The 19,581-nt window shown below is 41.4% G+C and overlaps 1 protein-coding gene across 9 annotated transcripts in view; it reads left to right on the plus strand.

Moving 5' to 3' along the window:
* The first annotated feature begins 7,882 nt into the window (after positions 1-7,882).
* The window catches only part of LOC111253032 (protein kinase C-binding protein NELL2a-like), a 44,045-nt gene continuing 32,346 nt past the window's right edge, over positions 7,883-19,581 (plus strand). For 3 of the 9 annotated variants that reach the window (XR_015316172.1, XR_015316171.1, XR_015316173.1), the window contains exon 1: positions 7,883-9,366. Coding sequence is in view for 4 of the 9 variants with exons in the window: in XM_086973704.1 (XP_086829830.1) it covers positions 9,096-9,366 (271 nt within the window). In the remaining 5 variants the exon portion in view is untranslated. Of the gene's footprint in view, positions 9,367-14,114; positions 14,446-19,581 lie in introns of those variants that run through there. The other 6 variants (XR_015316175.1, XM_022811845.2, XM_086973704.1 and 3 more) reach the window with 5 other exon arrangements.

Consider the following 19,581-nt stretch of genomic DNA (forward strand, 5'->3'; position numbering starts at 1 on the left):
TATATATATGTCTAAAGTTGTAGTTCGCGTTGGTTGAGCTTTGTATTTCTATTTCATATAAAATATGGAGCGGTGTGATTTGGATGGCTAAAGTGCATCTCTTTAAGTGCACTGTCGTAATAGCCATGAGCGTGGGGCCATCGCTAATTTGAATTTCAGCGTTAGGAAACGCCCACTAAGGCATTACCATGCCATTTCATGGGTTAGTTGGAGAAAACCCAGTTGAGTCCAGCAAGACTTACAAATCGGATGGCCAACAATCAATGGAAAGAGACATGGCATGTACTCCTTTGCGTCTAAGTTGACACTCCGCAATGTAAGCCTGCCATGGGCTTCTCTCGGATATCCCCATAGTAGAATCTCACAGTTTAGATCCGAGATGATTCCGTATATAGCGTGTAAACGTTGAGTCAATTGCGGGTTCAAAAAATAAATAATTTTAAATTATTATAATATACCTACTATAAATATAAATGGTACATAGGGCATGCTACACAATTTGTATAAACCAAGAAAGCTGTTTAGATAGTGAACTCTATTTACTTAGCCTGACTTACGTCTAATTAAACTATGTTTCAAAATATGTGTACAACCTTCCGACAACAATAGATATACTATGGAAAACAGAAACATCGAATAAAATTAATGTGCACTAAATTTAAATTTTTACACAATCACGGTAAAGGTAATCTCGAATCTGGTTGTATTAAAATGCTCAGAGATAAGGTTTTTACTCGATTTTCATACCAGTACGAAACTCGCTTTAAACTATATTGGTAGAATGCACAAATTCCATTACTGCAAAAATCATCGATTGTCCTAGTTATTGAATAGGACGATATAGAGAGTCGAAAAGTAGTGTTGTAAGTAATACTATGCAAGTTCGTATCAACTCTCCAAAAAAAACAAAACTTACGTGTGTTCCTATTAACACGATCAATATTAACCATTAGAAAGTAATTTTGAAAAACCAGTTAACAATGATCAGAAAACTGTGGCTCCGCCGTAATTGTTGAATAACACGTTAACGCAATATGCTCATAACTTCAACAAAGCCAAGTAAAAAGTTTGATTTTTAACATGCGATAATGTTTTAGTTACTTCAAACGGGCGACTCGTTCTAGCACGAAACAATTTGTATCTACGCCTAGTTTAGAATCGAACCTATTAAGGTAACACGTTATTACTGTACCATCACGAGGACCATAGATTAAACCTATTTGGATAATGATTTCTAAAAGCTGAACATTTTAATTTTTTGATAAAAAAAATTGGTAGTTGCTTTCTTTGAGGAATGGACAAAGGTGTTTAGATCAAGTCCACAGGGGTGTTACGTAAAGTTTACGGTTGACTAAGTGGTAGTGAACCGATAAAAACAGGTATCTTTATTTGAGTAGAGATACTGATGTTTATTAATCCAATTATTAATTATTATATTAATATTAATTTGGAATTAGTTTAGTGTTCTTTAAATTTGCAACTACTCTTATCTTCGCAAATTTTGATTGGTTTGAAGTTAGCTCGTTTGGCATAAATGCAAATGTAACATTCTCAAAAATGTAATCATGGAATTTTAGTTCAGTGAAAACGCCCCTTATTTGGAACACTTGAGTAAACTCGAGTAACCGCAGTTCGAATAAGTTACTTAAAAAGTCTCGAAACAGAATATATACTTTCTCTTATTTAGGTTAATGGAACTATAATTTTCAAAATGATATCTTTTTTATATATTTCACTCTAAAAGTATATTTTACTCTGCTGCTTAACTGTTAGTTAAATATAACGTTTTATTAAACTATTTAGTTATTTTTTACGCGAAGGGTTTTAAAGAACTACCCCAAAGATTTGTCAGACCATCATAAGTGTGCATTGCTCTATAGCGGAAAACGTAGCGATTACTTCGCACGCGAGCGGCTTCAGATCAGCTTCAGCATGGCCGTATTTACCCTTAAGGGTAAGACCATATAAGGTACCATGTTTTGAGGAAGTTAAAGGATAAACGCTGCTAAAGAATACCTCAATAGGTTGGGCTAGAGAGAGTGTGTTGGTGTCTATATCAATACTATAGCTTGGAGTACCTAGCTTTAAGTCATGATGAAAGCTTTGAAAGTCCTGTGGAAGAGTTTCACTTGCAATAAGACATGTCCGTGCCTAATATCCTAACTATCGCTTGTACTTCACATAGAAATAGACGGCCAGGCAAACGTTTGTTCTTACGGTCGTTTTTTTCTTGGAACAATTTCAATTATTCAAAAGTAGTAAAACACACGTGAAGCTAAAATACAGTAAAAACAAAGACTCATATCATTCATCGACCACAGGTACTTAATTCCTATGAAGCGATACGTCGTTAAATAAAGTTGTATCCTGATTGAATCGCAATCAAACAAACCTGTCTTGCCTAGATTACTGCTTTCCTCGATTCTCTAATTACTTTCTGGTGAAAGGAATTCGTAAGTAGACCAATTACAAAAATCTGTAAATAAGCATTTGAATTTGAATCGTTTGTCACTGAATTCAGAAATGATTTCCAAAAATTCTCAGAAAATTCAAAAACAAATCGATTTATTTAAAACTGAAACGCAATATTTGCGTTTTCTTCCATATACTTTAGCTTGTTTCTTTCTTTTTACAAAACGAGAAGAAAGGCGATTCTTCGTGTTTTGGCGATTTTGAGTTTTTTCTTCCGATTCATTCCGAAGCTCAAACCGAGTTCGTGCAATGGAGTCTGACAGGACATCAGACAGCGATGCTGTCATCCCGCGGTAATCCAGTAAGGGATACAAAAAACCAAAATTATCCAACGTCAGTCGCTTCCGGTACCTCGATTCATCCACTGATACGAATCTAATCAGGATTCTTACGAAAACATCCAAAAACGAAGATTGGCTCATTTTCCTAAACTAGAAACAACCCCGCACCGCTACATTAAGCTAAGCTATCACTGAATTTTTACCAGCTCTAACAGAACAGCATAACCCCCCACCATTAATTTTAAGCTACGCAGGACGTACTATTAAATAGAAAAATAATAATAGAAAAACATTTTTGTAATCATCTTCTTCTTGAGAGATAACGACGTTGACACTTTGAAGAACCTGATGTTCTCAAGCAAGTACCATATATTCGTAGTGTTCCTCCGGTACAATTATCACTTAACCGTATTTGGTGATAAATAGACTTGTCAAAGGATGTCTGATTTTATATGATCGCTCGTGTTTGGTAGAAGTTGTAAAATGTAGGTAGTTTTTTCATGATCATTGATTCATTGAAAGCTGTTTCTTTCTCTGTTTGAGAAATATGATGTCGAACGAAAATACTCCATACCAACTTCGTCTAACTGGTATGGCTTGAGGAGTCTGGCAGCCAAAATAACAAAACCATATGAAGGTCAGTTTGTTCTATCTAAAGTTTGTAATACGTGAAGTAGAGGCATAATCGTCGTCATCAAGATTTTACTTTTCGTAAAGGGAACTCACCCGAGAAATGAGATTCTTTTGAGTCTCGACCATTTTCTCAGACGACACCAAACGACAAAGTTGTAAGGCAAGCTACAGTTCCTTCCGTTTTACTAATCAGCCGTCACCAAAGGACGCACTTCTTCCAAATAAATAGCATCTAATGATAATACAAACTGTAATCGGATGGGTTTTCCGGCGTCTAACGCCGCCTGCGCAGGACTTTTAGCCTTCAAAGGCAGCATCGAAAAGAACACATGCAATGCTTATAACAAATCATTTGTGTCCTCGGATGACCTCCGGTGTACCGCCAGACACCGAATTCCAAGTACTGTCTGAACGAAGAGGAATTCTGCTTCAAGCAGCAGATAACCAATGAAAGAGCTATTGATTAGGAGACTAATGCCGTAACGTGCGTAAAATATAAGTACGTTGCCATTGAATGAGGTTTCCTTCAGTCAACTCTCTTTTGCTGTTTAGGATCGTAAGATAGCGCTTTGTCTATGATTTTCGAAGCAGACATCCAGGGCGCCATTTAATCGTCTCAACAAACTTTATTCCAAAAGTTTGTTTTTTTTTTGGGGTCTTTTGCTTTGTTTCGAAGATGGACACTAATCAAATGATAAGCTTTTGCAATTGTAGTGAACCCTCTACTTCTATTAGAAGGTAAATGCGAGAATCTATGATGATTTTTGCGAGCCCAGGCATATAGTTGAATTAAAATTATTTGTCATACTGAATTTGAAGGTCTATATTTTTTTGCGCGACACATACGTGTGAAAATTTAGGTTGTGACTTGCTTAGTACTGAAACCAGACTATTAGATATTTGTTTATTGCACCACGACTAAAAGTTAATTTTGTGTAACACCATCAAGCTCCGTCATTTAAAAAGACGTTTGTTAGAAGATAAACTATATGAGTGATAGAAAAACAGTCTTTTTCGTCTATATGTGCGTAAAAAACATCCCCCTCCGCCCCCTACAAAAAATGTAGTACTATGCAAGCGCTGAAACCTTTAACTTTTACAAATATACGTTGACTTTAATAAATGAAGACAACTGTATTTCAGAGATTGATGGCGGTTTTTAATTCATGTTACTTACAGCGTTGTTCCTTAGTAAAACGCTTTCGATCTACTGCGTGAATAGTTACTCAATGCGCCCATAAGTCAGACCTGCTTTACAGGATGACTACTAAACCCTACGCATTCTTCTATCGAAAGTAATCTAATAGGACCGCAGGAAAGCTGAGTATGCGCAAGGGCATGACGTCTGGGCCGCAGTGATATCAAGTCCGCGTAGCTTCGCTTTCGTACGTTGTGGCTGTAAGACGAGTTGTCGGTCAATTAAGAGCATCAAACTGGTGAATCACTACAAGGTGTATTTCACAGCCGCCATACGAAAGCCAAAATTCCACCAAATAGAGGGGTTTATCTGCTAGCTGAATAGCGACTTTGGCTTCTGTTGGTGCCTTGATCTTCAATACCAAATGCAGAGCTTAGATACATTGCGCGGCAACCCGTGAGATGGGTGTCGCCTGATTACATTAACATGTGCCAGGCTGCTCTTCTCTAACAAAATTGGCTTTTGTGTAGACTCCTTTTTCTAATATGATTGCGCAGTACCACAGCTCAAACTGTACGTGACTTTGGACGTCTTCATTCATACTTTTGCTTTTCCTTTAGACCTGCCCGTTATCCATTGGTAACAATAATTTAAGTGAATAAATTGTAATGCAAGTTAACTTATTTTCGTGTTGCTTGGTTACCTACTAGTGAAAATGCCTGCGACGGACGCTCTTTTTGGGGTAGGCACTCTGTTAAACGAAATACACGCATTTTAAAAGCACCTTGTATCATGGTTCAAAGGGGATCTAGACATTTCTAAGGATATCAGACTCTGTCAACGGCCTATGGTACACAACAAACCTGATTAAATAAAGAAAAAAACAATTGTGACGCAATATTTTTTAGCTGGGTCCGTCACGCGTTTTGAAAATAATTTCTCTTTAATGATTGGTTACAATAATATCATGCTGCTTATTTCCATGACGTTTTTTTTTTCGGAACTTACTTAATCTTTCGATGATTAATGAAACACCGTATTTATAGTTATTTTTAGTAACATGTGAATTTCAATCTGGTACGTCACAGTTATAAACGGTGTGACTACCTTTTTTTCAAATGATGCCCTATTGAATTGGACGTTTGGAACTGAGTTATGGATATGTTGTATTTCTCTAGTATTTAATCGGACATTTTCGCATATACATATATATACCTTCTTTTTTTCTTCAATAGATTATGCCAGTTGCAATGAAGTTTTCGCAATAACGCTGAATAACGAGATTGAAAACCATAATCTTGATCTTTTTCACTCCCTAATTAAGTAAAATAAAAATAAAAGTAACCATAAATTTTAAAGTAATTATAAATTAAAAATAGTAGGTAACTAAGTTATAATTAGAAAATCGTTACGCTCCTAATATACTTTTATTCTTTATGCTCCCTCGCAGTTATTACGGCGTACCACCAAATTGTTTCTTGCAATTCACAAACGTTTTTGAAAGATATCTTTAAAAACAGCAGCATGTATTTCTAACGAGGCCTGTTGTTTCTTTCTGAAGCAATACTCCTATGTCCTAACTTTATTTAATATCGAACTTATGAGTACGCATAGACACCTTGAGTAAAATAATTAGAAAAAATCAATTAAATAAATTGATTTTTGCCTCATCGAATCGAGTTAGCAATCTCGGATGAACTTGGAACGCCACAAAAAGCAAAAAAAATAGGAGTACCAAATTGAGAAGCCTGCGTTGTTCAAAATTGACCCATTTTCATTAATTATTTACCAAGCGGTTATTCCTAATTTTTAAATAGGTAACTACTCAAAACTGAATTTTATTAGTTATATGGCACCCTCGTTTTCTCTTCATAACTTTAGCTTCTACAAAATGCTTGCATACACCAGCATAATAATAAAAGCGGTCTGTTGCTGGCACTACTACCAGGACAATTTTGTTCTCTCAGCGCACACTTCCTTTCTTACCGGGTCGCCGTCGCGTGCGCGGTCGCGCTCTCGAAATGAAAAGGTCCGAATTCGAACGACCTTGAGGAGACCGTCGACCAGGTGTCTGTGTCCTGAAGTGCGAGGGGAGCGACCAATGCCTCGTAACAATCGACAAGAGCAAATGCATGAGAGATAGCAGCGGTTGGCGCGCGAATTGGAGACTTCGTGAGGTTAACCACACGACGAAACCGCCCGGTGCCAAGATGACTAACGGAACTACACATGCCTCAATTAGCTAAGAGGGCCGGTAACAGTATACATGCAGCATCCCAGTAATAGCGGGGAAATTATAAGCGTCTCGAATAGTAGTAGCAGTAACCAATAGCAACAATCAATTGGCTCGTCGATATCACAGACGATGCTGTAAGTTCACTTAGCACGTTTTCCTTTGACGCAACCCTGCATCAAATCCGGCGATGTTAGCTCGTAGCAGCCGCTATGTCCGGTCGATGGCCATAGCATATATATATACAGATGTGTGCAGAGCCTATATAGGCAATAACCATCTGTTTCCGGTGCAGTGTCCCTGTCGTCCTTGTGTTCGTGCTTATGGTATCAGAAACTAGGTAGCAATGATGATGCGGACTCGTCTGAAGCAAAATTCAGACAAACCGAGGTGGATCGGTAGGTAAAGTGAGCTTGAAGGAAATTCATTCATACGAATGAACATACAAACCAGGGAGGATATACAGTTTCGGCTGCTCCAAATTTTCAGTAATAGAGACGAACGGTTTAATCTTAAAGCTTAAATATTGCATCTGCCGCTGCCGTCTTCGGTCAGTATAGGTGCCAATCATCAGCAACATTACACAACTACATACATAAATGGTATACTACATGAATGATGAATTGGACTTTTCGAATGCCGTTATAATGTAAATGTAAACGGTAGCGAACGTCAAATATCGGTAACCGTGGCTAACGTCCAGGGTCGGCCCCTATAATCAGCCACTGTTTACCAGCAGCGTTTGAAACAGCCACTTCGATGTTGCTAATATTACTGCCACCAGAGGTGAACCTATTTGTTTACCCCATGCCTTTAAATCAGTTGATAGCAGCCAGTGTGGCCTGCAGCGTTCTAGCGTACGGCACCTCTGTCACTGCGGCTGTCGTCTCCGGAGCTAGACTGTGCTCAGAGAAGGCGCTACCGGCGAGAAGGTACTATCACACCACGCTACTACAGGCAGGCAGGCCAAGCAAAGTGGTCGTGCTACTCTAGCTGCAGTGGCTGGCTAATCGTCGCCGGTTTGCCGGTGAGGCCCCGCCTATGGGAGAGGGCATGAGTGCGCTGCACTCGTTAGGAACTCAGTCAACTGGAGCCCGCGCAGGAGTGAGGTCGACCCGACTATATCAGCAACTACAGTAGCAGCAACTACATCAGCCTGTGCCTAAGCTACAGAACGCGGCAGCGCTGAATGAATCTATCCAGGTAGTAGTTCCGCGACCGCGTGGAGCTCCGCGCGTGTCATGGTTCCTCGCATACATACACACGTGTATAAATAGACAGTAGATACAAAGAGAGAGAGGGGTATACTGTGTGTAGCAGCATATTGATACGCCATTAGACAAGCGTATGTAGGACCTCTGGAATCGCGCGGAAACGCGGTGGATAGGACAACACTGGATAGGATCAACGGAAGCTGAACAGCTCAGCAGCAAGTACTGAGACTCATGGCTGGTACGTCAAGGCAATCCAGTCCAGATGGTGGTTCTGAGGTAGTGTCGTATCCATGGTGATAGGCTCTAACCCCCCTTCCCGCTTTCAAATTTACCCGATGCCTAACCTAGCACCGCTGGATGGTTATTCTAACGCATGACGACTAGCGTAACTAAACACGAACGTGGATGACGGGTGTGCTATAAAGTAACGTTACGAGGCAAAGTTTAACCATGATGGATCGAGTATGGATCACATAAAGAGCAGGCGATTGCTAACAACGTCTAGCCGAATAAAAGGCAACGAAGTAAAGAAGTAAGTATTGCTAACATGTGTCCCAGTGCAACCCAATCCGGGTAAAAGTTTCGGCTTGATATGCGATTTGATCAACAAGAAGAGCTTCACGTAGACAGAAAACGGAAATTGTAGTCACTCTGCTGAAGTTCGCCGAGAATTGTTTCTCACGTACCAGCCGACATCATATAACTCGTCACGATGTTGGGTTATTTCTATCCATAGGAAGTTACGAGGAAGTCGACGATGTAGAGATTTGGATGTTGTGCATTTCTACATAGTTACTGTCTCCACTGAACCATGATTGCACACATGACTCTGTCATCTGAATGCTCAATCGTGTATGACTACATGCTGCTTTTATTTAGGATACCTGTGGAGTTTACTTATGCGGTGAATTGCTTGTAGTGAATGTTACCAAAGCGGCTGGGTGGGGAACGTGTATTGACACAAAGAATAAACATCTTAAACAATACCATGTAGCAGATAATGGTTTTGTCTACGGTCAACAAGCTTTTGACAAAAACAGCAACTGCATAGAGCTCTGCCCGCACTGACTGAAGTGCGTTTAACGGCGGAAGCCCACAGCCATGCGAATGCTTAGCCCAATACGATGTGGCGCGCGGAGATGAACTGTCACCGCAGACCAAAACGGTGCACATGGAGGCACTTGCCGGCTACTCAGGCCGGGGGTAAGTGGCAAAGCCAAGGTGGCTTTTTGCCGGCTAAGACTGCGCGAACTCGAGTTGATCGAAGCGTGCAAGTATCATCGTCATCATCGCTTCCGCTTTCATCATCATCATCGACGAAGCTCTCGTTGTCCCGGGGACATCAGATCTCGTTACATTGTCTTATCACATCGATCTCAATCACCATACTGATTCGTAAGTTTCGAAATGATACAATTAAAGTAAACCTAAAAAAAAAGGATACCGTTCTATCTTATATTAGTAACTGATTTAGTAAGTGCTTATTCGTGATAGCTGGACGTACTCCATACGATGAATGTTATGTAAATGAATATTACGAAAGAGATAACCCGTATAACTAAGAATATTGTAGAACCAAGCAATAAAGGGGATTCTCCGTGTATGTTTTATCTAAAATTAACGCTCAGAATGGAACGTATAGCATAATAGGTTGCTGGGTACACTTCTTCTTTCGTTTTCTCGCTTGATTCAAAGAAGTTTGAATTTTTATTGCCGACTTATAACAGGCCTGATTACGTGCTGGTGTTTGCTTGATGAATTATGATTTTCTAAGGTGAGATCCGAAATCCTGCAAATGCTTCGTTGAAGGCCTTACAGCTTCGAATATCAGTCGATTGTTATTATTTGAATCAGGCTGTGCCACTGAAGACACAATAGTTTCGTAAAATGGAAAAGTGTTCCAGTTGATTTCACCGTTAGATAAATGTCTCAGCTACTAGAAATTAATAAATTAACGGCTGGTAATGGTCTCTGTCATGTCCTATCGGGCAGGTACCCGATCTAAGAGAGCTAGCTATGTAGAACTATAAGGTGGCCTAAAGCATCTGTTGAGATGCGATGCTTAATTTTTAAACGAAGGCATACGCAGTATGATGTCGTCTTTTTTGGGGTTATATTAGGGAAAAGCATTTTGAAGATGAGTGACGTCAAAGCAATTCTGAATTCAGGTAAATGGTATCAAGTCACGTGAATATGCGGACTCAGTTGGTAGACCAACGTGTTCGTCAGAAGACGTTATCGTAAAGGTCACTTACTAAAGGGAATCGTTCGCCGTGTTGTTCTCCGTGAATAATAGTAACAGCTCTATCTTCACTCTTACGCTAGATAAATATATTTAGCTTAGTAACTGATTTGTAATTGGTTTCAGAAAACCAGAAAGCTAAAGGAAGAAGACGACGACACGAAATTTATTTAATAGTTTGGCAACGAAACATTTAAAAAAAAAACTGTAGCTTTTCCAATTGTCAAAAATTCAATTAAGTTGTTTTTTAGCGCACGGTATTTTTCAAGTTGGCTTTCTCTTATAGTCGACGTAAAAGTCATAATAACATGTTCATAACTTTGGCTATACGATCAACTCTAAGGACATTCTTCTACCTTAGGACAACGGTTTTGTTTTTTTGAAAACAGCTATAGAGTGTTAAGTTAACTAGTAAAAACAATGCGTCTATCTTCTATCACCGTGAAACAATGCAAAAAAAATTGCGATAATGTACTGAAATTACAAATAAACAACCATCTTGAAACGAGACACATTCTCGTCTGTCAAGTGATTTTTTTTTTCTATGATCGACCTCGAGTTGCTGTACGCTCTTTGGTATGGATGCAGATGTGTGCCCCAAAATGTCATTTGAGATCTGCAAAAAAATATCTTTGCAACATTATATACGATAAAAAGCTCTTTAACGCCACACCTGGCGATGGTGCTAAACCAAAAATTTACCTTGGCAGTAATAGCCCTCTTAGTTACGAATAATCGTGCTGAATGCCCAGTTTTCGAGAGGTTCCATATTATGTACTAGAACTGCCCCATATGTCGGGGCGTGCTTACACAACAAGATATCTCACCAAAGCTCTTCGACAGAAATCGATAGACGCCTATTATGTGCCTAGATAGAGGTTAGCAGCTAAGGAGGGTACGTTTTGCGATGCCTCAACTCCGCCAGAGCTATAAAACACATAGAGATGTCTCCTGAACTTAGCTGTGTTTTCAGATCGTTTCATCCACATAATTAATGATTCTCCTGCTCAAACAATTTTCAATAGTGATTATTTAATGTCTAAACCTGAAGTTTGAATGAATTAGATTTGGAATAATGAAAATCTATGATATAAAAGTAAATGTTCTTTCTAGCTTAACAAGTGTGTGCTTGAACTTAACTTACGATATACCAGGGATATACAGTAATCGTACATGCAGAGTTTGAATAGCTCTGAAGGTGAATTTAGGGCTTATTTTCCCCGCTATGCATTTCTTATACACCATTTATAGACGTTTCTACTGATCGAAACATGGGTACGCTTTTGTGAGGTTTACGGATCGGGTCCAGTTCGCACATGCTAAGGTGCATACCGCTCGATGGTGCAGTAATAATATGTTTACCTGCTAAGCTTACGGACCCGTTTCTTGCTGGAAAATGTCAGCCGTCAAAAACAATATTCAGTAATGGGAAGTAAAGGCCGAAGCATTTACTTACATGCGAGGGTATTCTCTTCAGGTTTTGTTCATATGTGTCATATTATATAAGTCAACTTTCGTTACGGGCCATGTTCGCTAGTCTTTGGTGGCACTATTATTACGTCAGGCGCACTCTCAAGGGGACTCGATCCCTGTGTCGCATTCTTCCTACGGACGCTCCTAGGAGCCATGGTCCTAGGTCAACGACGAGAATTCAACCCCACGGTCGTCGACGTGCAATCGTCTGGAAGGTGGCGTTCTATTTGCGTCATTGATGTGATCTTCCAGTCAACAATTCATCGTACCCCTTTTTCGGTCTTTGTCTCTTGTGGTTCAGAGACCAGTGACGAGCCATTGGCCTGCATAAAGCGATACAACAGAGGGCGGTTCTCGTTCATGCGCCCATCAATCGGATAGATGAAAGAAATAGGCGCGAAAACTCCGCTGCTGCCGAAGCATTTAATGTACGTCGCAAGAGTGACCACCGCTGCCGAAGTAATACTACCGCTTTTCCAAAACGGCGTGGGGAAGTCGCGGCAAGTTGACTAAGTTAGCTGACTGGGTTTCTGGTGGAAGAGTCACCGAGTGCGATCCATAACTACGGTTGTGACGATTTACTTGCTGGATGGGCAAAGGAGGAAACGCGGGGACGGGGGGGGGGAAGAGCCACCATTCTTACTGCACCCGCGAGGTCGGCCGCGCGCTCTTCAATGAAAAGAACGCAGGGTTCTGGACTTGGATATCGGGAAGCTCTCGCAAGAAAAGACGAAGCGCTGTACCTGATCCTATGTGAGTTGCCCAACCTTAGGCCCAATTTGTGGTTTGCCTGTGACTTTCCCTGTAATGCTGTCGATATTTACTTGTTGTATATAAGTCGTTAAGCTGTATGTGTATTCGGGCGTGGGCTATATTCGACACTGAACTGTGTTCGACTAGCGTTCTCTATCTCGAGCTTAGTTTCCCATGCTTGCGCGCCGCTGTGTTGTGTATTGGCCTGATATGTATCGCCGGTGTTGGTAACACTGCGACGATCCAAAGGGCGACTAGCTAACCGGTCCATGCTAGCAGACATCAAACCAGGCTGAGTTTGGCAGAAGCCAAGGAACCCATTCTAAACGTGGACCGCGCTCTTCAATGTTACGTCACGCGCCGCCGCATTTAGTTTCGCTATGCGACCGACGCACGATCAGTAAATAGACCTTTTGGTTTTATCATGAAATAGTGGTAGCGCCAGCTAAAGTAATGACGGAATTAGCAAATAAGGAAATTGCAACGCTGGCAACTAAGTGACTTGGCATTGCCCCGCATAGTTGAGCTTACCTATAGATGAACATCATTGATGCTCTTTTGTCGATAGAAAGTAAGTGAATAGAGCAAATGGTTTTATACATCGACCTTTTGAAGTGAATTAAAACGTCAAAGCATAAAACCAATCGTCGACCGTTACGTCGAGTAGAATTGAGCTAGTCTAGAAGTTAACTAAAAAAGTATGGACCAAACTTTCTTTCTTCGCATATATATTATCTAATTTCCTATGGAGGATCTGTTATCTAAGAGACCAGTCGGCGCAGTGATTCCTCACGAGAGTGTACCGTGCTGATCCACTTATACTATAGACCATTAACATATGTCTTTTTAGTTACAAACAGTTACCACTCAAATTGTTTAGCATCGTACATAATCTCCTGCTCAAATGTATCTTCTGATTCGCGCGGGCCGAAAAGGTTACCGGTAGACGTAACTAAACAAGTCAGGCTAACTAAAACTACTTTGTAGACTTTCCTTTGATTTCCCGTTTGTTCGTTTTCGTCGTGAACGATTTGGGCTAAAAAACGATTGACGTGCCTCTCTACCGTATTCCTTTTTCCGTACGGACGCCGATGCGCGTGCGACCTGCTGGCTGTGATTCCGTGCCCATTACACGCCTATTATTCTTTCGCTTATGACAAAGCGTTGCTTTGATAACTAGGCCGCGTCGACTACGCCACAACCGTAGCGCGCGTCAGCGGCGGCGACAACAAGCCTGGCAATGGCGTAAGCGGCACTTCGATCTTGCCTTTCGGCCATCGCCACATTCGTGTGCTTCCTTCGACGTAAGAGCGAGCACCCTATAGCCTGAGGGAGAAATAAAGCTTTAGAGACAGGCGTCCATTTTTAACCATTAGCCAAGTAGCAGTTGGTGCCCAACTAAAAAGGTCCTTCGACCTCAGTTTAACCGAATCACTTCTTTGACTAGTATCCGCGATGATGTCTGGTTTACGTCAAACTGCTTTCCTGTGCTTTGGTTTACGGCGCCGCGTTTTAGGTACGTCCCGACGTTACCACTCAACGTTGCTACTGTAGCAGGTCGTTTGTGTGGAACGCTTTCTCTCCCTTTCTGTGCTAGACTCTTTGATTGGCCAAATCTCTCCACGGCTTCTCCAGCAGCCAATAATGAACCCTGGAAGATTAGGTAGACATCGTGCGTGTCTATCTCACCTGTAATGCCGTGGATACCGCCATGACAGAACTGTTATTGTCTGGAACGAACGGAGAAACCATTTGAGCGGCTGCGTGCTAGTACTGAACGTGAAACAAAAATAGAGGTGATTCAGGAAAGAGCTACGTTTGTTATTTTAAGAACAGAGACACGCGTTCATGTCTGTGTGTCGTGTTTGAACAGACCCGCACGGATTTTCAATATAAAAATTGTAACTGAGATGGGAAAAAGAAAACCTACAGGAAATGTTCGTGTTTGAAGCAAACGAGAGGATCGCAGGATCAACGGAGCCTAATATAGTATTTTATGAGGGAGGGTAAGATGAAAAATTTTCGCGGCCTAAGAGATAAGGGTACCCTAGTCCCAACATAGGCTACCTAGGAAACTAGCCTAAGTGTCCCATGCCATCTGTCAAAACTACTCTCTTGAGCGGTCCGAACGCTGTCGGACCTAGTAGCGTGACCCAGTGATTTGTTCATTATGAGCCGTTGTTCTACTTAGGTTTCGATTTCTAATAGCTACCCTTTAATAGGACTAAATTATCAACGAGATAAAACAGGGTGAGATAATAATTGGCTTACTTTGCATTATATTATTCTGGATGAAAATTCCATTGTGGTTCATAACTTCGGAAGTCCTTGATGAATCATGCCACTAGGTCAGTGTGTCTACCGCAAAAAAGGTGTGATTTAGAAAATACTGTTTCTTTCCTTAACATAAGATCATAATTGACTCCTCTAGGATCTAGAGATGGCAAAGGAATTATGTTAGAACGTGGTCCTAGGTAGTGGACCGGATCCATCAATAGAAGTTTGTATCTGTAGCGTTCTCGTGGCTAACAGTGTCGTAGTGGTCGATTTTGTTTGGACTTCTCGCGCGCTTGTTTAGGCTCGCTAAGATTTATAGTAATAGTAAGAGAGGTGACTTTTTGCGTTGTACGAGCGCCGAAACGGCTTGTTTTATCGGCAGATTACGTTTTTGAGTCCCTGTCAGAGTACAAATTTGCCTGATACATTATTGAGCAGTTGGTGCAAAATCAACGAGCTAACGGTACAGTACGTGAGCAAGTGTACTTGTTCAGCACAGGAAAAGCTGTACTGAAAGGGACGTGTGCAAAGCTATTAGAAAGGAAAATTCAATTGGACAAAATAGGACGACGTGTCGGCTACCCCTAGAGAGATGCATCATTTTTCAAGGGGCTGAGGCTGTTAAAAAATATAGTGGTAGGAATTGGTGTGAATAAGAGGTACTCAGACTAGTGTTCTAATATTCTAGAAATTGCCGAAACATCTTTTATAATGAAATATTGCTTTTTTTCTTTAATTATTTGAAATTAGTTATTGTTAGTATGATTCAAAGCTACTCTTGTTTTGTAACAGAACGAGCTTGAAAGAGAAAACTAGAAGAAGCTATAGGAAAACATGCGCACCTGCTGAGATTGTCCCGCCTAGGGTTTACTGTTCAGCGAGAATCACTTCATACGTTTGTTGGCTAGAGGGTGCAATGAAGTTCTCATCAATATTACTGCGCGGTGAAATAATACTAATAACTTGAGCAATTTGATTCAGTTGGGGATAGATTTTTGGACCTGATCGTTACAAGTCCTGCGTTTCAACTGCCCATGAAAGCATTTTAGCCGATTCAATTTGGACTAGCCTGCAAGAGAGTCGCTTGACCTACGTTTAGTAACCGAAACTGTACTTCGCTGATCTGTAGCCGTTCTTTACCCTGAGTATGATAGTTCTTAGTCACTTTCTCTGATCCACCGGTATAGCTCACGAATACGACATGAGCTGGGAGCCATAAGAGCGTGCTGGCTTGTGGCAGATTCATTAGCCCCCTGTGATGTTTGTGAAAGCGGAACGAGCAAGGCAAAAGTAAAGCACGCCTTTCAAAAGCGCGTAAGAATTTGCACGCGGTGTTGCACGGCGTTTGCCTCTTTTTTTGACGGCTTCACGAACGGCACAACTGAAAGATGAAGATCTATTTACAAAAAAAGGCCAAAAAGTGCTAGCAGATGCTGTTTCAATTTCTGTTCATGGCTGATTTTGCTTGCGTCTATGCAAGCCTAAACCATCCTAAACCTGGCTTTTCTCTCTGGTCGTGCAGGAGTAGTGGCCACTCCTCCATACAACCACCATACACCACGTTTCTCTTAGAGCGGTGAAGACACCTCTTTGTCAAAGGTCCTAAGCAATGAGTGAGGTGAGTTCAAGGGTTGTATTTGATATAGAAAGGCTAATAAGTTGAATTCTGCCATAAGTGGCTGATGACCATTGAAATTTTGAGGGGTAGCTTTGTTCTCAGTACTCTCTCATTGGTGCGATCGTTAATGATTAACAGTAACTGTCTAGTAGTAGCAGTCGAAGTAACGATAACCCGGTTGCTGACTTGGTAACTCTAAGAGTAAATAGCATTTTGGTAATACTAGTACTGAGTGCTGTTACATGCAAATGTTAACAGTTGAAAAACTATAATAAAAAAAAAAAAAAAAAAAAAAAAGAGTTGAACAAAAAACCAAACAATGGAAAATTCGGATTATTCGGGACGATTAGTATTTATAATCAAATATTACCCTAAATAATAATTGCTAGATCGAATTATGTTCAGTGGCGCTGGAGGAGTGTAGCGGACACTGCAAAAACGTTCGGAAATTTACGTTAGCCAAAAAACGAACAATAAATTAAATGAAGTATGGAAGAGTTGCTTTTGAATTACATATTCGAATATAGTTATTATGTCTAAATTTAAACCAATTCAAAGGCAACGCTCGCCTTTCCATCATGTTTCATCCTCGTATCGACTATAATGCGCAGGTGGCCATCTACTAATGCTAATCATGGATTTGGAGCATAAGGTTATTCTAGACGAAGTCAGATCTCTTTGCATTCTGCCTATTCAGATGTGAAAACGGCCATAGTTATGAGCAGCTTTACACGACGCATCTCCCACAACAGCAGCAGCTTATCTAAAACCGTTATCTTGTTGTTGTTATACCTATGGGGTTGCTGAAATATATCAAAATCGCTTGTCACCTTATTTTGCTACAAAAAATAAGCTACTTCTGTCATAACGCTTGCATGTCTTTCCTAGTTGCCTTTTGGACTCGACAAGTACTCCACGATGTCCCGCCCCAAATGGGCGGCTTAGGGTTGTTTCGTAAATTTGATCCACAACAATACCCCGCGCAAATGGCCATATCGAGCTTGGCACACGATATGCACCTACAAATCGTATGCGAAAAAAGCAGGTCCTATCATGGTTGAATGTTCCTCTTAGAACGAGCAGTAACAGAGGTGGCAGTTGGATCCCCCGATGAGTTCGCTGTAAGGACGCCAAGATGCCCTATGTCGACTGGCGCATGGGATGTAGAGGACACCGACGATGACGACGCTTATCTCTCTCGCACCAGTTGGTGGGAACGGCAGTTGCAAGCCGCGGGTTCGACACGGTAATGGACACGCAGCTAAAACTTGGTGGCCGTGATTTGACGAGCCCATCGATATTCGATGCATAGGGTATCACGCTATGCTTCAGAGATGGTACGACCCACAGCGATCTAGTATGGCCGGCATCCGTTGCTCCGTTCTCAATAAGAGACGGCGCATCGCGGACATCGCAACAGCTTCCGAGGAAGAACCATTTAGTCCTGTGAACTGTTGTGGTTCACGATGGTGCCCTACTAATACTCGGTTTGCCTTCAGAATATATCTCGTAATAAACATTATGTGGGTGCATGACATTGGCCCAGTGAAGGCGACTGGTCATATTCGCATCTGTGCTCGTCTCAGCTCACTAATGGTATCGAGCGATAAATTGAAAAACCAACTTATCGAAGGCCCATTCATAGTACCGATGTTTGTGTATCGCCATTACGCTCTGTCCAAAAAAACACCAAGGACTGAGCTCACTTTGTTGTTCTTATCGAACGTTCTAAATAAATATCTACAATAAATCATTCTAGAATCGGATGAGATTTCAAGCCATGTTATTACTTTAGCGTCGAAGTCGATAATGGAAAAAAAAACTCTAAAAACGACTTCAACAATGGTTACAGCCGACTGGACTAAATCCAGACACATGTCTGCGGTTCGAGAGGTCTCCTTTGGTAATAACGCCAGCTGAGGTAGCCCACAGTCAACGAAGCACGCAGGAAACGCGAGAGCATCTTGTATCCATCCGCTGTGTACACGTGTCGTTTGCGTACTGCATCCCCTTGCGGTTGTCCCATGCGCCCCTATATAAACGTTTGCAAATTGGCAATACACAGGGCACGATGCGTCGGACAATGAGAAGGCAGTAAAGGACGAAGAGCGAAAAAACAAAAAGTCACTAGCGACAGAGATAGACGATGATTTCGACAAAAAAAGGTAGAGGTCTATTGGAAAATTACAGCCGACTCATTACTCCATACCGTACGCTCCTCGTGGTTGTTAGTGAACCAACAGAGAATAACCAATGCCTACCGGAAGTGAGCCGGTCAGAGCTTTTCGGTCATCGCAGCTAGTGAGGCGGGTCGTTCAATCGACTACCGTCAGACAATATGAGCAGGGAGGCGCGTTTGGCCATTTCTCCCTTCGTTCCCCAGATTTCCGATTGCCCCTTGCTTGATCCGTTCGTTGAATAACATCGTGATACAGCATAGACCTCTGGCAAATGCTAAAGTCAGCCGTGTTCCTCAATCGCTAAAACCGCTCAACGTGTTGTGACGAACGTGAAGTAGTCAAGCAACGGCTTTTGCGCGTTCTGAGTTACGAGTGTAACTTCAAGATAGAAGTTACATGGAAGTTGTAGGATCCATAGCATACAGGAACAAAACAATAGACGCCGTAGCATCTCGAGCAATCTATGGCACTGACAATAATACGAACGTGCGTTGCCTAGTCGGGTCCGCTGCCAGCGGTACCAAGCGATTGAATGCGAAAGTTCGTGATGCTTGAGACAAACAATATGTTTGCTTGCTAAAGCCATTATACGATTGTATGGGTGCGGGGCTATTAAAGTATGTTTGATCGCGAGGTATTCAATGAAGTCGGCCTGGAGCTGAAAGCAACCTTCACTGAATGACTGAACGGCTGGGCGGCCGCCGAACAAAGTCGCGTCGAAAAGCGCCATGAATGAGGAGCGATGAGTTTGGCCGCTGTAGAGTGTAGACTCGACACTGCTTCTTTGCTATTATTGGTGTAGTTGTCCTTGTTCTTCTTTTTTTTTTAATAAGTGCCATAAATTTTCTTTTTTTTTGTGAGCTGGATGCACTGCACAAGTCAAACTAGCAAAACGGTACTTGTCTTACTCAAATACTGCATCGGTAGATGTATTTTTTTTGCTTCGTCTGCATTGTTATTGGTGGTTATAGTAGTACTGGCGAAGAGTTCATTTGTATCGGATAGCCTGGCTAAACAGTGAAGGAGTACCTCTACACGGGGGACCCTTTGAGAAGCAGAACAAAGCA

Source organism: Varroa destructor, unplaced genomic scaffold (genome assembly GCF_002443255.2).
Source record: "Varroa destructor unplaced genomic scaffold, Vdes_3.0 BEIS01000006.1, whole genome shotgun sequence".
Classification (NCBI taxonomy): domain Eukaryota; kingdom Metazoa; phylum Arthropoda; class Arachnida; order Mesostigmata; family Varroidae; genus Varroa; species Varroa destructor.